General features: G+C 44.3%; 1 protein-coding gene and 1 long non-coding RNA gene across 2 annotated transcripts; one reads left to right on the top strand and one right to left on the bottom strand.

Moving 5' to 3' along the window:
• Nucleotides 1-198: 198 nt before the first annotated feature.
• Nucleotides 199-9603, bottom strand: LOC137668716 (uncharacterized). Its single transcript, XR_011048979.1, has 3 exons — nt 9237-9603; nt 5536-7182; nt 199-1839 (listed from the first exon to the last, which is right to left on the bottom strand). It is a non-coding gene; the product is annotated as an uncharacterized lncRNA (long non-coding RNA).
• Nucleotides 9604-10484: 881 nt separating this feature from the next.
• TLNRD1 (talin rod domain containing 1) lies at nt 10485-12901 on the top strand. Its single transcript, XM_068410522.1, has 2 exons — nt 10485-10633; nt 10759-12901. Exon 2 carries the CDS (start codon nt 11054-11056, stop codon nt 12119-12121), a length of 1068 nt encoding a protein of 355 aa, XP_068266623.1. The 5' UTR covers nt 10485-10633; nt 10759-11053; the 3' UTR covers nt 12122-12901.
• The last annotated feature ends 5786 nt before the right edge of the window (nt 12902-18687 follow it).

The following is an 18687-nucleotide window of genomic DNA, read 5'->3' as shown; positions in this document are numbered from 1 at the left end:
CGCTGTCCCCACACACACAATGGGCCGTTTCAGGAGGCGCCCGCCCGGCCCCGGCCCGCTGCGGTCGGGGGCCGCTCTGGGTGTAGCCCCTGCAGCTCTGGGCTATTGAATGAAAGGTGGACATTGTGCGGATTTTTGTTTTGTATTTTTTTTAAAAAACAAGTATGATGGACCAGCGCCTGGAATACAAGCTATGCGATTTCTTTTTGTTACTTTTTTTAAAGGAGGATGACAAGTATCTGTGTTTACTAATCTATGTAATAGGAACTGGGCTTGCTGCATTGAGTCTTCTGATACTGACTAGTATCTCAGCAATAACAGGTTTTTAGAAGACAACTTCTGAAAATAAAGCTGTTTTGTTACTAAAATACAACTCCAATGTCTGAACACCACAAAAAAATGATAGGGATTTTTCTTTGTACAGACTACTTTTCCATTATCCAAAACAAACCAAATTACACAGATTAATGTCTCCATAGCCTTATTTCACTCTCCAGTCTTCGTTTTTTCCTCATGGAAGCCGTTTTGATTATAAATAGCACCATCTTCTCTTTTGCCTTTCAGACTTGGGTTCCAAGAAGTTTAAACTTGGGACTTCTGAGGATGCATCACAGTGACTGCTACTGGTAGATACTGGTTACAGCCAGGCTGATGAGTGACCTGGGTGCTTTTCCACTCAGGTGGAAACATGAAGGGAGAGCAGGTTCAGAGCAGAGGAACTAATTCTATAGAGTGAACACTTCAACCCCCATTCTGTTATTGTACATAGTCCTGTAACGAACGAGGAGCCCACTGCACTTATGGGCACAGCATGCAACTACAGAACAAAAGCAGTCGGTAGGCAGGGGCGCATGTTCAGGAGGCTGCCTGAATCCAGGACTAACTCTTGAAACGAGAAGACACTGAAGGGCTATATAGCTTGTGAACACCAGGGAGATATGCCACATGAAGGTCATGCCACATCGTAAAGGTCCTTTCCAACCAAAACGATTCTATGAAGCAGCAGCTTGCCAAGTGCACGCATAGCATGAAAAACAGCAGAGGAGGATGTGGGACGCAAGATTTCAGCACCCTGATGAACAACCAGCCTAGTCTGCAGCCTCCATACTGTTATTGTTTTATAACATTTCAGACATACTGCCAGTGTGCCTGAGAAATGGGAAGCAGTTAGACCATAGCTATTCACGGAGCCTGTTAAATGTACAGTAACTGAAACAGGGTTTTAGTCAAGTACCTCTCACAAAGCTGTCCAGTAAGTCACTAATGAGCACATTTGCTCAGTGATTTCTCATTAAATATAATGAACATCAAGTATACTATATCAGATTGCCCTGATTAATGAGGTTTTACTAAAATATGTTCCTGGTAACTTCTGTTATTACTGGATCATATGTACATTAACTCGGAAAAAAAAAAAAGACTACCGATTCAATTTTGGAATGCTGGACTTAACAGCATAAAATATTTTCACCGAATTTCTACTGGGAAATATTTTTCTCCAATTCTGTTTTCTCTTATTAGAACAAACCAAGCCAACTTTGACTTTCTTTAGTATCTGGTGCTACATTCAGATGTGGATCTCAAAAGTCATGGAGTTCCCTTTGGTAAGTGAACAAGTCATTTAGTATATCCAGCACTGTACCAAACCCTACTATGCCCTTCCGTGTCATGCATATAAAAGCTTTAATTTGAAAGGGAGATATTTTTCATGCTTGGCTCTGACCTTGCAACTATTGCTGTTGAGGCGGAATTCTGTGTCCAGGAAGAACTTGTTCAAAGTATGCTCTTTGTGGAGTCAGCTGCAGGACAAACACCTATTCAGCCTCTCTCTGTGCTCTGCTGTTCTTCCCCATGCAAGAAACAAAAGCAATGCAGCTAGAAATACATATCACTGACAGGGGCAAATTAAATTGCATTTTCTTTTTATTGAAGCACTCTCTGTTTTGTTCAGAGTATCTGTAGAATCATACAAATACGCTTTTTATAGCTTCAGCATTTTCATATTCCCTAACAGTTTTTATAGTCCTAGCAGCTAACACTATTACGACTAAAATACAGAACATATCCGATAACAGATGGCTACTTTCATTATAGATTGCAGAAGTAAGGTGTTTAAGGTTTTATCTTATAGCTTACAGTCCCATCTAGTCATGCCAGGGAATGTCTCAAGCTGTGGCTGTCATTTTTACTTCTGCAACAGACAGATTTTATTAGTAGTACTTTCAATTACAAAGTTATGCCTTATCAGAACGGCAAATCTACCTCCCCTGTCGATGTAACTGTTTTCATTATTGAGTAGGGTTGGGTCAAGCTGCAATATGAGAGGATTCAGGATGTTCTACATTTCTGTTAATGAAGTTTGTGATTCTCTCTCTCTCTTCTTTTTTTTTTTTTTAATGTAACCTGCATTTTTGGAACTATATTTGTGCAAAATGTACTTCCCATACCATTATTTCTTGTGAGTCAGGAGAAGAATGTGCATTTTTAGATGCCAAAAGCTCTCTCAAGTCTTTGCTGGTGGTGCTATTTTTGTGTGCAGTTTTCTATTTTAAAGTGGATTCTTCTTTGTCACATTTCACTTTTCTTTGCAAATACAGTACAGTAGGGTATTAAAGCTTGTCCCTTGACATTCCTTGGAATGAAACCTTGGAAAGAACGAAGAACTTGACTTCTTCAAGGAAAGGGCAGCGCCTTCTTGGAAGGACATATAGACAATTAAGAGATTAAACAGGATCAGAAGATCAGCCCTAAGTGTGCAGAAGGGAGAATGAACATGCAAGGGCTACCTGCTATCAACACATGCCGTGGCTGGAAAAATTAATTCATTTTAAGAACTCTAGTAATACAAAAGAACGTTTAGTACTGGCTCAGATGAATGAAGTGTTGTGAAAGGCAGCCTTTTACCAATTACTTTGAATGTCTAAAATGATTGAGGTCTGGTGCACAGCTGTGCTCTTTATACAGCCCAATAGGCATTAGAACTGCTTTTGCACCTACCGGCTTAGTAAAGGACCAGGACAATAATGTGTGAAATAATACAGAAGACTTGCTGAGTAACAGATCTCAGAAAACTTGAAGCAAGTTTTGAAATGACCCAGCATTCAGAGTATTCTTACCCTGGTTAAAAGCATCGTCCTACATTTGTCATACATTTGATATTCTGAGTTACTTTCAGTAAAACATTCAAAATTTATGTTTTCATAGGTCAAATTATCTTAAGTACCCTAAATGTTCCCCTGCAGAGACAATCTAATGCAAAGACAGTGCATGTGTTACTTCAGACCTCTGAATGCAGTTACATTCAGAGAAGTACTTGAAGAATCACACCTGAACATGTTATCTTTAAAAACAAGAATATTTCTAAATCTCAAGAAAGAAAAGAAAATATGCTTTTCAATCCTGTTACTAGCAGTAAAGCAAGCAAAATTTGCTGCCGTCTAGAATGTAAACATTTGAATTATTCAGAATAATTTCAGTCCTCAGATTAATTTCATGCATAAAATGAGCACATTCACTTGCCATCTATTAAGAGAATGCAGATTTTTGTTCCAGAGCTAGTCAAACCTTGAATTCCTCGGTCCAATTTGAAAAATTAAGTCTTTAATTAAAAATTCTCCCAAATTAGGGGTTAATTATTGTGATTTTGACATGAAATACTGATTCAGGTACTAACCTTGAAATTCAGATTCTGGATTAAGTTTTGACCACAAAATAAATCTTTACCCTAAATTTATGTTATCCTGTGCATGTGCATTTTATAAATTAAAACTTATTGATTGGATGGAGATTGTAACAAGGGACATGGTAGCTTTGTATCATTACCTCTCTGATCAGGTTTGGGGAGGGGGTATGACGCCTGACTGTCTAGTCAGCTGCAATAAAGCTGTACACTATAATCCTTACATTCAGAAACACCACAGAATGTGCCTGTTAATACTCATCTTACTGCAAAATTTGCTACAGATCTGTGCTGGTTAAAACTATGTGCTGGTTACACAATTTAAAGTTACCCTATTAAGAAAAGAATTACCTTAAATCAATGTCAAAGAAAGTTTACACAATTCCCACAGGAATTCCATTTATAGCCTAATTTCCACAATCTAAGTGAAATTAATTTTGTAGTCCCAATTTTATTTTAGGTTTACAGGTCAGTTTTGGCACCTACATCTAATGTAAGTAATACATTACAGGAACTTCTGATGAATTGAAGGTGCTAGACTTACACTGGTAATGATCAACAGCTCTCCTCATAGAACACACAGGCACAATGGGAAAAAGTGTAGGATCAGAGACTCCATGAAAATATCTATTAAAATTGTCTCATGATATATATTTAAAAAAAAAGGGGGGGGGAAAGGGGGAGAACCCAAACCCTTCTGCAGAGTATTACAGCTGCAGGACAGAACATATTACCAGAAGTGCAATTCAGGAAGGGTGGGCCCTTGCACATTTTGTTCAAAATACTGCGTTCTCCTTTGATCTCAAAAAAAACAAAACAGACTAAAGAGTCTGAAGGGAGGGTCTTGGATTCCTGTTTACGCTGGACCATTCTTATCAATAGCATTTACCACTCTTCCATAAAGTGTTTCCAAGTTTCAAGCCAACCGACCTACAAACATGCATCTGGCCCTTCTTGCCTGCTTCAGGGAGGGACAATGGGCACAAGGAGCTACGTTGCACCTAACTCCCTCCTGGGCGCTACCCTCATAAAACACGAGGTGTGGGATGGATACCCATATGTGTAGATGGTAGATAAGAACATGAAGCAGAAAGCCATTATTGGCTGTACCAACATAAAATATGGCACAGTCTTCCATTCCGTGCAAGAGGAGTTTTGTAGCTGCATTTTCTTTTTCATAAAAATGTGTCTCTTTTCCATGTCAGTGTGTTAAATATCCATGGTAACAGCAGGGGACAATCGATCGATTATGTATGGTAAGCGGTGAAAACAACAGTACAATAAACGATGAATGAAAAGACAACAAAATAAAAAAAACCACTTTTGCTGTATTATCTTTCAGTTGAGCAACAGGAGCTAACCAGTATTTTAGACATAGCTGAGATATTTACGTTACTGGTATCTATGTAATAAATTTTTTCTTACCTTTGATCCTGTGTTTTTTACTATGCCATATTAAAAAAAAAAAAAAATCAAAGCCTGTCTGAAAGCCCACCTACTATTCTAAAAGCTACTTATTTATACACAAAATCATTTTCAAAGAAATAAAAACAAAACTTGTGACTGTGTTTGTGTTTTGCTGTCACAAGTGACCAGTTAATGTTTCCTCCAGATCTCCAGCTGTCTTTTTTTGCTACACACAGACCAGTTCTCAGGTTGCATCCCTAGTGTATCAACCATGATTACCTCTTCAGACCTGAGACAGACCCAGATCTTGCAGTTTTAGTCTCTCGTGAAGTAATGACTGTAAGTACTGACCACAAAACACTTACTTAGCACCAAAACATTTAAAACAAAATAAATCTTAAAAACAATAAACCAGTCAACACACTTGCCTTTCCTTCTGTATGACTTACCAGTCCATTGCTGCAGAGGAAGGCTCAGGTTCCTCCAGCCTCTTCTGCAAAGTCTGCCTCTGTGTTAAATTATTTCTTCCGTCAGCCTCTGCCAACTTTATCCTCCTCTGATTTTTAGTTCTCAGCCTGAAAAACCAGCTGCATCCCTCAGAATTGGAGCTATGGTCTTGTAATTACCACCTCATGGGTTTAGTCACATACAGCAGACACAGGGGAACACTGAATTGCCTTTTTTTCCTTCATCAGCTCGCTCCCTATTAAGTTCGATAGATACATCTATACAGGAAAGTGATATAGAGTAGTATAACCCATTGTATAGTAACTTCCTCTCACCAACCACCACATACAGTGTTCATAAAACTACTACAACTTGGTATTCTTCAGCTATTATTCAACACTGGCTACATTGGCAAAAATCAGTTCCTCCTTCACAAAAAAAAAAAAAAAAAAAAAAAAAAATTTACTAAGCAATAAAAGGGACGAGTCCTGTTGGATGATTTGGGAAAGAAGACTTCAGCGTCCAGCTTCTGTTGTACTAAGCACAATGCAAAATAAAGATCAATGTGACGAAAGAAAAGCTCATACATGTAAGCCAATCTTCTGTAGGCTACTAAGCCACATTAAAAAGCCTTTTAATCCCTTGTATCTGACAATGCCTGCTGTTTTGAGCCTCAGAGAGTTATTTCATTCAGACTCTGTCAGTGAAATCTTTTTTAAAGCCAAGCACGGCCACCTGATTTTCATGTCCTCTAAGCCTGTACACCAATTCACAGAGCTGCCCAAGTCCTGCGGGTCACCTTCGGACTCAGCAGTCATGAAATAAATGGGTATGCACACATTCTCCTTGAAAGCGATGTGCAAAAGACTTATGAAGGAAATACTCTCCCCAAACATCACTGAGTAAAAGTTTCCTCCTAAGCCATACAGATACACTTACTGGACTTTTAAAGCATGTAAATAGCTGATTCTACTCAAATTACCAGACCCAAGAGAATCTGTCTTCAAGGCTCCCTTTTACAGTAAGACTATGTGGTGATGGTCAAATAATAACCATGGTAAACTCAGACTATGAGTGATCTTGAACCCAGCCGGGCCAGGTGTACTTATGAAGTAACAGTCTGTCGGAAGGATCTAACAGGCAGCTCCAAGAAATGCCTCTTTCATGGCAAGAATGACCAATTATGGTGGTATTTTCTAATTTTTTTTTTCCAAAGAGCAAACCAAAAGGGATGGTCAGGTCACTCTTCATCACACATTTCATATGTAGAAGAGCTGAACACCCAGGGCTGCTACTGGAGGAAAATGACATTTGGCAAGACCGCCTTGGAGATACTGTTCACAAGGAACACCTACTACGTGGCAACAATCACCAGTTTTGCCCCTTGCAAAACTGAGGCTGATAAGCACTGCATCAGTCTTGTGAGTGGATTGAAGGAGCTCTAAGAATATTTGCTTTATATTATAGCAGTTACTAAGAGCTTGGGTGGCCCTGTCAGCTGCTAGGAACTGCCTAGCTGTGTTTCTGGTGTGGGCAGCTGGGAGGAAGGCTGGTGGAGGAGCCACAGCAGGAGCTGTCCAAACCAAGGATGTCTCTGCTTTGTCCTTGGGGAATGGCATGAATCATATGGAGCATCATGGTGCCAGCATCTAAAAATGGAAAAGATTATTAGGTCATTTAACACCTCTTCTAGCCAGGGGTGAGACCTACGTTTTCTAAAATGAAATCTTTCAAACCCTAATTAATTGTAGTCAATCCTCATTAAAAATAAACTAGGTTAATATTTATGAGAGGTATTCCTTGTGCTCATTTAAGGACATAGCTGGAAATACTTTGAAACACAATTCAGCTGGCTTCTGCTGCCCATTGATTTTTATTTTTCAGAGTACTCTGAAATCATTCCTATTTATAGTTTTGAAAACGAGTTGCTGGCAGTAAGCCAAAATTGTTTAGGCCCAAAATCATGACCTTCCTCTGAGCTGCTATAATCTGACTCAAATAAACAGAATCTCCCTCACACTGTTTCTGTGAGGAGGGATGGGTGGAGAACTGCCATATTTTCGACACACCCAAAGACCGGTATCAGCGCCTTTCCTCAAGCCTGGCTCTACAGCAAGGGCTTCCCCCTGCCCCCAAGAGCGTGCATCCTGTTAACCCTCCACCTTCACATCCATATTCATCCTGCTCACGTCCTTCTTTACAAGACCATAGAGAAGGCCAAGGGTTCCTCTAGCTAATGGGTGAGAATATGTACAAATAAACTTGTCTGAAGCTCTTTAAATGTATGCAATCCATTAGATGGGCTCTGTTTGTGCCAGGGGGTTGTTGGATCTGGCCTGGAAGTGAGCAGCCTGGTCCAATTTTCATTTATATCAAGGTCACTTATATAGCCCTGCAGTAGTATGAATGTAGCAGGATGTTAACAGGGACAAATTTATTTCTAGATTTCTGTAGCCTGCTAAATGCATTGTAAATGCTTAGAATTAAGAGGCTAACTTAAAAAGGAAGGTCTGATTGAAAGAAGCAAAAGAATGTTATTATTTAGCTGCAGCAAAATATATAACAAATGTAAGATGTGGTTTCAGCACGGACTCTGATTATTTAGGATTACACTGACGGAGATACTACATAACAGCAGTGAATCTGATATGTGGGACATCAATATTCTCATCACCATTTACCAAACTGCATATTCTCTTTGGAAGCATCCCAGGCAGCATTAAACCCATCTTTGTATAACTTTGTATAACTAATTCCAGCTCAATTACTAATTTTAATTTTGTTATTGTTTAATGGCATTTACTTGAATGCCTCAGATTTACTGAGTGTAACATCTTGCTTTGGACAAGAATCATCTAATAAAGTTCTTGGTGTGCTGCAGAATGGAAACAGGCCAGAGGAGAAAGTCGTCTTTGCAGAGGCTTTCCATACACAAAGTCAGTAGGTTTACATTTGCCCTGCTAAATTGTAACCAGTCTTCAAAAGCAGTGACAGCAACATGAGCGAAACATACCAAATGTATTGTCATGGGCTGAAAAAAATGGGTCAAGATCAGTGCCGAGGGAAGTATTTATATGTCAATAAAGATGTAGGAATACCCCATACCGTATTTACAGCACCGATTATGGCTAGCAAGAGGCAGGGCTTTTTAACTAAATCAAAGCAAGGCCAGCCCAAGCCCCCGCTGAGGTAAGCGAGGCCCGCTGTCCTTACCACAGTGAAATCCTCTTTGATCCGTTACGGTCCCGGCTGAAATAAGGAACGAATTCGTCCACCTGAAGACCGACAGTCCGCAAACGGCGCTCGGCGCCGCTGCCCGGCACTGCCAGACCGCTGCCCGGCGCTATCAGCCCGCTGCCCCGGAGCTGCCCGGAGCTATCAGCCCGCTGCCCCGGAGCTGCCCGGAGCTATCAGCCCGCTGCCCCGGAGCTGCCCGGAGCTATCAGCCCGCTGCCCGGCGCTATCAATCAGCCCGCTGCCCCGACGCTGCCAGCCCACTGCTCCGGCGCTATCACCCCGCTGCCCCGGCGCTATCACCCCGCTGCCCCGGCGCTGCCCCGGCGCTCTCACCCCGCTGCCCCGGCGCTATCACCCCGCTGCCCCGGCGCTGCCCCGGCGCTGCCAGCCCGCTGCCCGGCGCTGCCCTGCGGAACCCGCCGAGCGCTGCCAGGGACGGCAGTTCTGCTCGGAACGTCTAACTCACCTGGGCGGGCTGCCCGGGGCGGCAGGCCTGGCGGGCCGGACGCGGCAGCCGGGACCCCTGTGCCCCGGCGGGCTGGGGTGGACAGCGGCTGCAGTTCCCCCCTCGGCATCTCCTCCATCTCCGACATCCGACTGCACGACGCGCTCCCGCCCCATCGGCGGCGGCACCAGCCCACCCGGGCCGAGCTCATCCGGCTGCCCCGCTCCGGCTCCCGTTCCCTTTCCTCCCACCGGCCTCTCCCTCCCCGCGCTGTCATTTATTCGCTCAGCCCTCTTTAATCTCTCCCCGCTCCCCGGCGGGCCTGGGGCTCGCCTCACGCCGCCGGGGCAGCGCCTGTGAGAGAGGCGCGCGGCGGCCGTTGGTGCCGGCGGCCGGTGCCGGGCGCGGGCCCGCGGCCGCCGGGCGGGCGGTGCCGGCCGCGGCACGGCGCTGCTGCCCCCTCCGCCTGGGAGGAGCGGGAGGCGGCGGGCGTGGAGCGGGGCGGCGGGGGGAGGGCAGGATTTAAACGAAGGGCGGTGACACCGCACAAAAGATTTCGATAGGCTTAAGTGAGGTTACAGCAAAGGCAACGGGGAGGGGGGAGCCTCCCTCAGAGCCATGCAGCGTCTGGCTGGCAGATCCGCCGCAGCCGCCTCTTCCCAATAGTTTGTCTGAAAGCCTGAGAAAGGGAATTTAAAAGAAGATTTCTTCCCTTATTCTTTTTTTTTTTTCTTCTTTTATATTTTTTTTTCCCTGGGAGTTGGCGACTCAGCCAGAAAACATGGCAGGAGGAGCGCAAGGCCGGGCGGGTCGCAGCATCCGCGGCTGTAGCCCGGAGCCACCACCCTTGTTTGCGGGAAGAGCCTAAGTTGGTGCGGCGGCGGCCACAGCGGGAGCCGGGCGAGGAGGGGCCGGCGGCGCCGAGTCTGCGGGGCCCGGAGCGCAGGGGCATGGACCGCGGCGGCGGGGGAGCCAGCTCGCAGCGGCCGCGTGAATGATCGAGGCAGGAAGGAGCGAGGCAGCGGCAGAAGGAAGGGGAACGGATCCTGCCCGCCCGCCCCCAGCACCCGGATCCGGTGGATTTTTTTTTTCTCCCCTCTTTCTTTTTTTTTTTTCCCTTCCGCTCCCGCGGTCCCCCCCCACCCCGGCCCGGTTCCCCGCCGTGCCCCCTCTCCCCTCCCCGGCCCGGCGGCGGGGTGCGCGGCCGGGCTGTGGCGGCGGGCGGGCCACACCCTCCGCGGCGCTTCCTGCGAGCCGGCGGCGCGGGGCCGCGGCGGGCGCGCCGGGGGCGGCACATGGTGCGCAGCCGCCGCCCCTCCGGCCCTTGCGAGCTGCGACCAGAGGAGCCGGGGGCACGGTAACAACTTGGAGGGCTGCGCCCCTGCCCCAACTCCGTGCGACTGCTGGGCGTCTCTGAGGTATTCCGTCTCGTAAAGGGAACTTTGCGCAGGATCCCGCAGCCGGGAAACCGGAGGAGGTGGTGGAAGGGAGGGAAGCAACGTGCGAAAAGGAAAAAAAAAAAAAGAAAAAAAAATATTTTTAGGTAAATGATGCCGGAACGGGGCCCGGGGGCTCCCGGCGAGCGCCGACCCGCCGCGGGAGCGCCGTAGGGGCGAAGGCTGGCACCGGCGCGGGGCGGGCGCCCCGGCGGAGCTCGCTCCCCGCAGCAGCGGCAGCCCCGGCGCCCAGAGCCTTTTCTTGCCTCCCGGCGATTAATGGAATGATGTTGCGGAAAAGGCAGAGCGATCCTGCCGGGCTCAGTCGGGACTGCTCGGGCGGCGGTGGCAGAGGCGGTGGCAGCGGGGTAGCGAGCGGCATGCGAGTGCCCCCCCGGCGCTATGGCTAGCGGTGGCTCTGGCAAGTCCAGCAGCGAGGTGTCTGGCGGCGGCATCCCCAGCAGCAGCTCCCTGCAGAGGAAGAAGCTCATCTCTATCTGCGACCACTGCAAGATCAAGATGCAACTGGTGGCTGATCTGCTTCTGCTGTCCAGCGAGACAAGGCCGGTGAACACCGAGAGCCTGTCTGTCTTTGGTGAGTCCTTCGAGAAGTGCAGGGACACAATCATTGCCAGGACCAAAGGACTCTCCATCTTGACCCATGACGTCCAGAGCCAGCTCAATATGGGACGCTTCGGGGAGGTGGGAGAAAGCCTGATGGAGATGGGGGAGCTGGTGGTCTCCCTGACTGAATGCTCTGCCCATGCTGCCTACCTGGCTGCAGTGGAGACTCCGGGGGCCCAGCCTGCCATGCCTGGCTTGGTGGATCGCTACAAAGTGACCCGATGTAGGCATGAGGTGGAGCACGGCTGCGGGGTCTTGAAGACCACCCCTTTGTCAGATATGAGCCCTCAGCTCCTGCTGGAGGTTTCTCAGAACATGTCCAAGAACTTGAAATTCCTGACAGATGCCTGCGTGCTGGCCAGTGAGAAATCCAAGGATAAATTTGCAAAGGAGCAGTTCAAACTCAGTGTCAAATGTATGAGCACCAGCGCCTCTGCCCTCTTGGCGTGTGTCAAGGAGGTCAAGACTTCACCCAGCGAGCTGACCAGGAACCGATGCGTCTTGTTCAGTGGACCTTTGGTGCAGTCTGTCTATGCTCTGGTGGGCTTTGCCACTGAGCCCCAGTTTTTGGGTAAAGCTGCCACCATTAATCCAGAGGGCAAAGCTGTGCAAACTGCCATCCTAGGAGGAGCCATGAGTGTGGTATCTGCTTGTGTGCTCCTGACCCAATGCCTCAGGGATATAGCCCAACACCCCGAAAGTAGCACCAAAATGAGCGATTACAGGGAAAGGTTGAGGAACTCAGCTTGCGCCGTCTCGGATGGTTGCAACCTGTTATCTCAGGCACTAAGAGAAAGATCTTCACCCAGGACTTTACCGCCAGTGAACTCCAATTCTGTGAATTAACCCCCACATCTTCTGTTTAGATCCCAGTCATTGCTAAAGAAAAATAATATCCCACCTCCTCACCCCTTTTTTGTATACCAAAGAATTTGCTTGGATGAGCCCAATCCTTTGATTTCATGTGGTGAAGAAGCAGAACAGCATTTCCAAACTATACGTACTAATAAAGGTAGCCAGTTTTGGCTTCTTTTTATTTTACTTTAAAGTCAAGCAAGTACCTGTAGATAATTTTCCTTTATTCAGCAAGGTCTTCACACAGATGGTAATAACAACCGTTTAAAAGTTTTTTTTTATATTTGGGGAGGTGGGGGTATCTTAAAAAAAAAAAAAAAGGGGAAAAAAAAGCTTTAATCGCGCTGGGTGCGGTTTTTAAAGTTTGTCTTGTCTTCCGAAATTTCCCTTCTAAATTTTACTGTTCGGTTGTGCAGGAAAAAGGTTACCTCAGTTCTCACTCAAAAAAAAAATGAAAAAACCCAACAACACATAGATGATGGATGTAGCTACTATTTTGTTTGTTTTGTATGACTTTTTTTATTTTGCATCAAGTGTTTGTTAGGTTAGAAGTGCATTTGGTGTGTAGGAGTGGAAGGACTGGAGGTTATGATTATGTTTTCCATGTGTTGATTTCCAAACTGGGGGAAAAGCTACTGTGAGTGTTTAAACAAACAAACAAAAAAATTACACTATAACAAAAGTGATTTTTAATTTTTTTTCCAATGTCAGTTTTTATCTTGCATGTACTGGAGTATTTATTTCATCTATTAAAATGTTATGTTTCTCAGATGTCTTTCTGTGAATCTCTTAATACTTGAATAATCGAACAACTCGGCCTGTTTGCATTGTATGTCATTTTCCCCAGGGAATGGGTGGTACAAATGTAACTAGTTCTAGACAGCAGCGTACAGGCTGCAATTCACTGCTTTTATTTTCATAAATACTGTCCCTCCCGCAATACCACCCCTCCTCCTCAGGCTGCCTCTGACAGAGAGACTCCAGAGTTGTATTTATGGAAGGCTGGACAGTGCTGCGTGCGTTGGGGCTGCTCTGGCTGCAGAGCGCGGGTGGCTGCTGCAGCGGGGCATAGGCTGGCTTTGTTTGTCTTTATCAGCGTTTGGCGTTATCTTTTGAGAAGTTTGTGTATTTTAACTCTTGCAGATGTGTTGTGGACCATCTGTGTTGAATTTGTGAGTTTCCATATTCATTTATGAAGGATTTATTGAAAAACTACCCTGCTGCATAGCCCTGCTTGTTACTTGTGTCTGCTTAGGAGTGTGAAGGTTTGGCGGAGTGGGCCCTTTGACTGAGGTTTGTGTTGGAACTCCTCAGTACAGATTTCTGTCAAAGTAGCTCTAGTTTGGTGTTGCAGATAATGGGAAAAGTTAGCTAACTTTTGAGGCCCAGTCCAGCTGCGGTTGAATTCCCTGGGAACTGTGAGCGGACCTTAGGGAATACTGCAGTAGTTCCCATGATTGCAGTGATGGTTTTTTTCAGCCTGGTCTTTGTGCACCTGTGGGGTCTGTTGCCTTCTGTATGTTCCATGAAAGGTAAATAGAACAGCAGGTCTTCTTGCAAGGAAGCTTTGTTTGTCTGCCCAGCTCCGTTGCATAACTGGATTTTTTTTTATACGTCTGCAAATTGAACAATGTTGAAAGCTATTGGAGAATGTACCTTAAAAATGTTACCATGATCTAAACCTTTACTGTACAAGTACTGTCCTATTTATTCCTTTGAAGAAGTAAACCTTTTGGGTTTGGATATGGAACAGTCCTGGAGTAGTGAAAGGTCTTCCTTTTACAGCATTATTGTTTCTCTTGCATGTGATGCTTTTACTTAATTTCAAAGGGGAGTGAAACATTACTCGGTAATGGACAAATAAATCCTGTCACAGGAGATACAAGTGAAGCTTATATATCTGTATCTCCAGGGTTAGAAAGAAATAATTCCTTGACTTAAGTACAGTGGACCCCAGTATTAGGTTTTGTTTATTTTTAAATTAAACTTTTCTGACTTCAGTGAATTGTATGATTAGGACTTGACTTTGTGAAAAATCAGTCCAAGCTCCATTCCTCTGGGGTATGATTTTCTCACGACATTATCTCAGATGCAATATAACCCCATCAGTATCTGCTGCAGAGGCATGGATGTCCGCATCTACGTGGTTATAGTGAAGTTCTCTCACTATTTTTTCATAAATAAATATATAGACACACTGTTCTAACTTTGACTTAGATGCCTCCACAGGTATTTCCTCAGAGGCTGTCTCGCATGTGCATGCACACGTTTTTCCTATCTGGATGGCAGGAACACGTGTAGGACTCTGGAGGTATTCACAGGAGGCCAAGGCCATCTACAGGGAGGTCCTTTGCCTCTGTAGTGTTTGCAGTTGTCTGCTCAACTGTCTTTGTCCTGTGTCTCCCTCCCTTGTAGCATGTCTCCATGGAAGCCGAGATACTGTCCCAATCTACCCTTCCTTCTTTTCCGCAGTTGCACTGAGGGGAAGGAGGAAAAAGGGATTGTAGCAAACGTCATGCTTTCAGGATGTAGTGTCTTGTGTGGCTGCAGACAGGAGGTGAGGAACTGGCTCCACCCTTCCTTTGCATAGATCCTAGATGGTGCAGAACTTCGTGTGGGACGTGCGGGGATGGTACTGAGGAGGCTGCAGGGCAGTGCTGCTCAGGGGGTACAGGTACTGGGGCGGCATCCTTTAGCTCCAGTTCTTTTAAGTTACCGTGACCTACATGTGTGAGGCCTGCTTCCAGATAGAAACCAGAGGGTTCTGAAGGGCAGCTCTGCAGCATGTCGACCAAAAAAAAAGTAATGTCCCACTGGCTCTTTTGATGTTTCTACTTAATAATTTTTGGAGCTGCTGAACTAATTAGATTCTTTTTGATTCATTTATACATTATTGAGGTTATAGGGATCACAGTGAGCCTCCTTATTACCTCTGCGTATGAAAGGCAATATATTTTTAATGATGATAATGCCGATTTTTGTTGTGGTTAGATTTTGTTTCACATTGTTTAGTGCAATTTTTTTGGTGTGGGTTTTTTTTTTTTTTTAACAAGGATACGGCAGATTCTTCCCCCCTTTCTGATTATATTTTGAAGTGAAGTACATGCATACATATATAAATAAATATGTATCTTCTTTTTCCTTTTTTAACACCGAAGGAAAACAAACTGCTCTAGATATTCCTTAGCTTTTGAGGTGTGTGGGTTTTATAAAATAAAACGTGAAATGTAGCCAGGCCATGATTTTAGTTAACAGGCTGATTAAATATATATATATATACACACACACACACACAAATAGTAAATGCACCGAAGTAACTTACTGTAACATTTCAAAATAACAGTAATTTTGACACTTCAGAATGTTCACTCATTTCTTTCCAGAGTAGAACTTACACAAAGGGAGCCGTGCTATTCATAGAATTAGCACAGCAAAGTGCAAAAAAAAAGGCGTTTTATGCAAACAAGTACAACTGTTTTTATGCACTCTGAGTAAATGATTAACAGGAAAAGGTCTATACATACACACATTGTGGCATTTTCTGAGCTGAAAGAGTGTGATTCCACTACTAAGCGTGAACCTACATATATTTTAAATGCTGTAGTGCCACATTTATAAAGACAAGGTATATTGTGGTAATTCATTTGGAATGTATTCCTATAGAATATTAATTCTGATATAAGACATTATTTCAGTAGGCGTTTTCATGTTGTTTGTGTACTTTGTACTTTCTGGGACAGAAAAAATACATAATGGACTAGTTTTCAGGGTGCAATTGCAGGCCGCATCGAGGTCACTGATTATCACTTGGCATCATACTTTAGGCCCTTGTTGCCCAAATGCTTACACCATTTAGGTCAACAGGTGGTGTCACTATTTCAACATGGGCTTAGGCGAGCATGAGATGTGATTTCTGATCTGGAACCTTGGTGATTTTGCCAAAAGACAGTATTTCAGGGTGCTTATATCACATGTCATAGATCTACTCTAATAGTGCATTTAATAAAAGGGTTAACTTATTTCTAAACACATTATGCAATGCACATTTGTAGCCAAAAATAACAGTATCCCCACCAGAAGAGAATTAAGCTTAGTTTTCAAATGTAAGAATTTTTTAACAGGGAAGATAGTAGTCACTTTTGTATTGTCTGTGAATTTGATATTACCTTTTGGTTGCTGCTTCATCATAGTGGAGTTCATTATTGATTTAATACAGCAGCTGAGTCTCGGAATTTGGGATCAGAGCAATGTGTTTTCTGATTCTAAAAAAAGTAAGTTCTGTAAGACAACCAGTAAACCAGCAGCAAAATGCTATTGAAAAGCAAGTACACTGTTTAAGGGAATTTGCAAATGTAAATCCATGTTATTTTTCAAAACTAAGAAAAAAAAGACCATGGGTCAGATAATTCCCTTCACTTTTTACCACAGGAAATGATCAAAGTAGCAGAAAATCTGCTCTTTTTGGCCAAACTTCTGTCAGAGACAGAAGAGGTCGAGCCAACACATGGTGTATGCAGCCTTGCAGCAAGAGGGGATGTGGCTGATGGGAAAGGAGGTGGAACCAGAGAAAATCTGTAGGGTAATACCTCCTATTAAACCCACAGGAATTTTCCTATTCTAGATAAAACAGAGGGTGATCCAATAAAGCAAATCTCAAACAACGCAGCCTTTCTTCCCAGGCTGTTAGCGGCTTGTGAATGAAGATGTGGGGCTAGGAGCATTTGGGATGCTCTGCGTCGAGCAGCTGTATTGCTGTAGGTAACCAAGGGCCTCGAGGGTTGCCCTGAGATATGCAAGAAGTACAGGCAAAAATGTGTACCTGCCAGAACAGTTTGGTGGGAAATGAAGGGTTTTTTTATTATTTTTTTTTTCTTTCTTCCCTATCAGGCTCTTTCTAGACTTTACAAGCAGCAGCAGATGGTAGGGACCAGTACATTTTACTTCTTTGTTCTTGCTGCCTGTGAAAGGTGCCAGATGGGCAATGGTAAAGATAGAAATTCTCTTCCTGTAGCCCAGGGACAGCGAAAACGCAGAGCTTCAAGGCTGCCCTATCCTCACAGGATCACCGTAACATGTTTTTTTTGGGGCCCACTGGTTTCACTCTTTGACTTTTTGCCAAGAAACTGACAGAAAATCCCAGTGGCAGCTCGACAGGGGCATCAAGACCATTAAAATATTTCACATAGGACACCAAACCACCACCAGGTTTGGATCATTCACAAATGGGCCAAAAAATACAGAGGCTAGGTATAAAGCGCAAGGCCAGATCCTTCATATGAGTAACTTGGAAAATTAAACACTGTGTACTCCAAGAGGTGTTTATTTACTTGGGAGTTAAGTATTATCAAAATTTTTATATAAGAGTAGTTCAAGGTATATTTAATTAACATAATTAGCAGTAGCATTCTGAACCATTTTCTTAATGAAGACAGACATCTAGGCACATGAAGGGCCTCATCCATGACTCAATGAAGTCTGTGTAATTAAATATTAATATTTTCCGCAAACTATGTTAAAATGTTAGAGGTCATCTTGGGTTGCAAAGCGAGGAATTATATATTGATTTTCATTAACCTGAATCTTTTCCTAGAACTGGTTTTATTGTACTAGAATCCTTTGAACCCAAGGGGTTTTTTGTTTTGGTTTGGTTTTTTTTAAAACCACAGAGTGTATGAAGCTGTATTCCAACAAAGTCAAAAGCAGCATTTTGAGATTAATGCAGAGATTCCTGGGGTCGTTTGTCAGTTTGCCAGACTCTTGTTCCTGTTCTAACTTAATTTTTTATAATTTCCTTTTATGTTAATAAAGGCTTCTAGTGGCTGTAAAAGTTGAAGTTGTCTTACTCCATAGACAGCCTGGTTCTTATGTAGATTCTATTTAGATTATTTAGAAATCCTGCTGGTTGCCAGATGGAGCTCTTTTGGGTTTTATGTTAAATACTTGGAAAGCTAAATAGCTTGATTATTCTTTCCTCCCTCCCTTCCTCCCCCAACAAAACAAATAAATACATGAAAAGTGATTACTAACAAGTGGCTTAACTTCAGTTTTAAAAATCAAATTAGTTTGAGGTGACGTGACTGCAAGTATGACATACCTCAGAGTAGGTGGGTTTTGGCGGAGTTTGACTTACCTACCAAGATTCTCAACCACCAGTTGAACCACCAGAATGCTCTGAACATTTAGGTGAGCCAGTGAGGAGGAGAATCAAGTTGTCCATCGCCAGCATGGAGCCTTGAGGTTGTTTACAAATCATCCTATTGGCACCAGGAGCCCATACAGATGCCAGGGTGGACTCATAATGGGGTGGTTTGAAACTGCTTTTATTCCCCTGCCCTTTGGGGTGCTTCACTCTTCAGCCCATTTGGTCAGTTGAGTTCACAGGGTCTCCGTTAGTGCGCAAAGCATCATCAGCAGAGCCAGGCCAGGTCTGGTTGGCCTTTGTCTGGATTTTAGCAATTGTGGGGCTCCATCTGGTTAAAATTCAGGCAAACTGCTGAGTCTAGGAATGTTTCTACGGCACTGTGGCGTTGATGAACCGAGGGACCTTCTGTTTCATA

The sequence above is a fragment of the Nyctibius grandis genome, chromosome 11, assembly GCF_013368605.1.
Source record: "Nyctibius grandis isolate bNycGra1 chromosome 11, bNycGra1.pri, whole genome shotgun sequence".
Classification (NCBI taxonomy): Eukaryota; Metazoa; Chordata; class Aves; order Nyctibiiformes; family Nyctibiidae; genus Nyctibius; species Nyctibius grandis.
Note: the sequence above shows the minus strand (reverse complement) of the source record. Positions and strands in the feature narration are given on the sequence as shown.

What these genes read in the sequence shown, in the direction of transcription:
- TLNRD1 (XM_068410522.1), top strand. Translation starts at nt 11,054, where the DNA reads ATGGCTAGCGGTGGCTCTGGCAAGTCCAGCAGCGAGGTGTCTGGCGGC.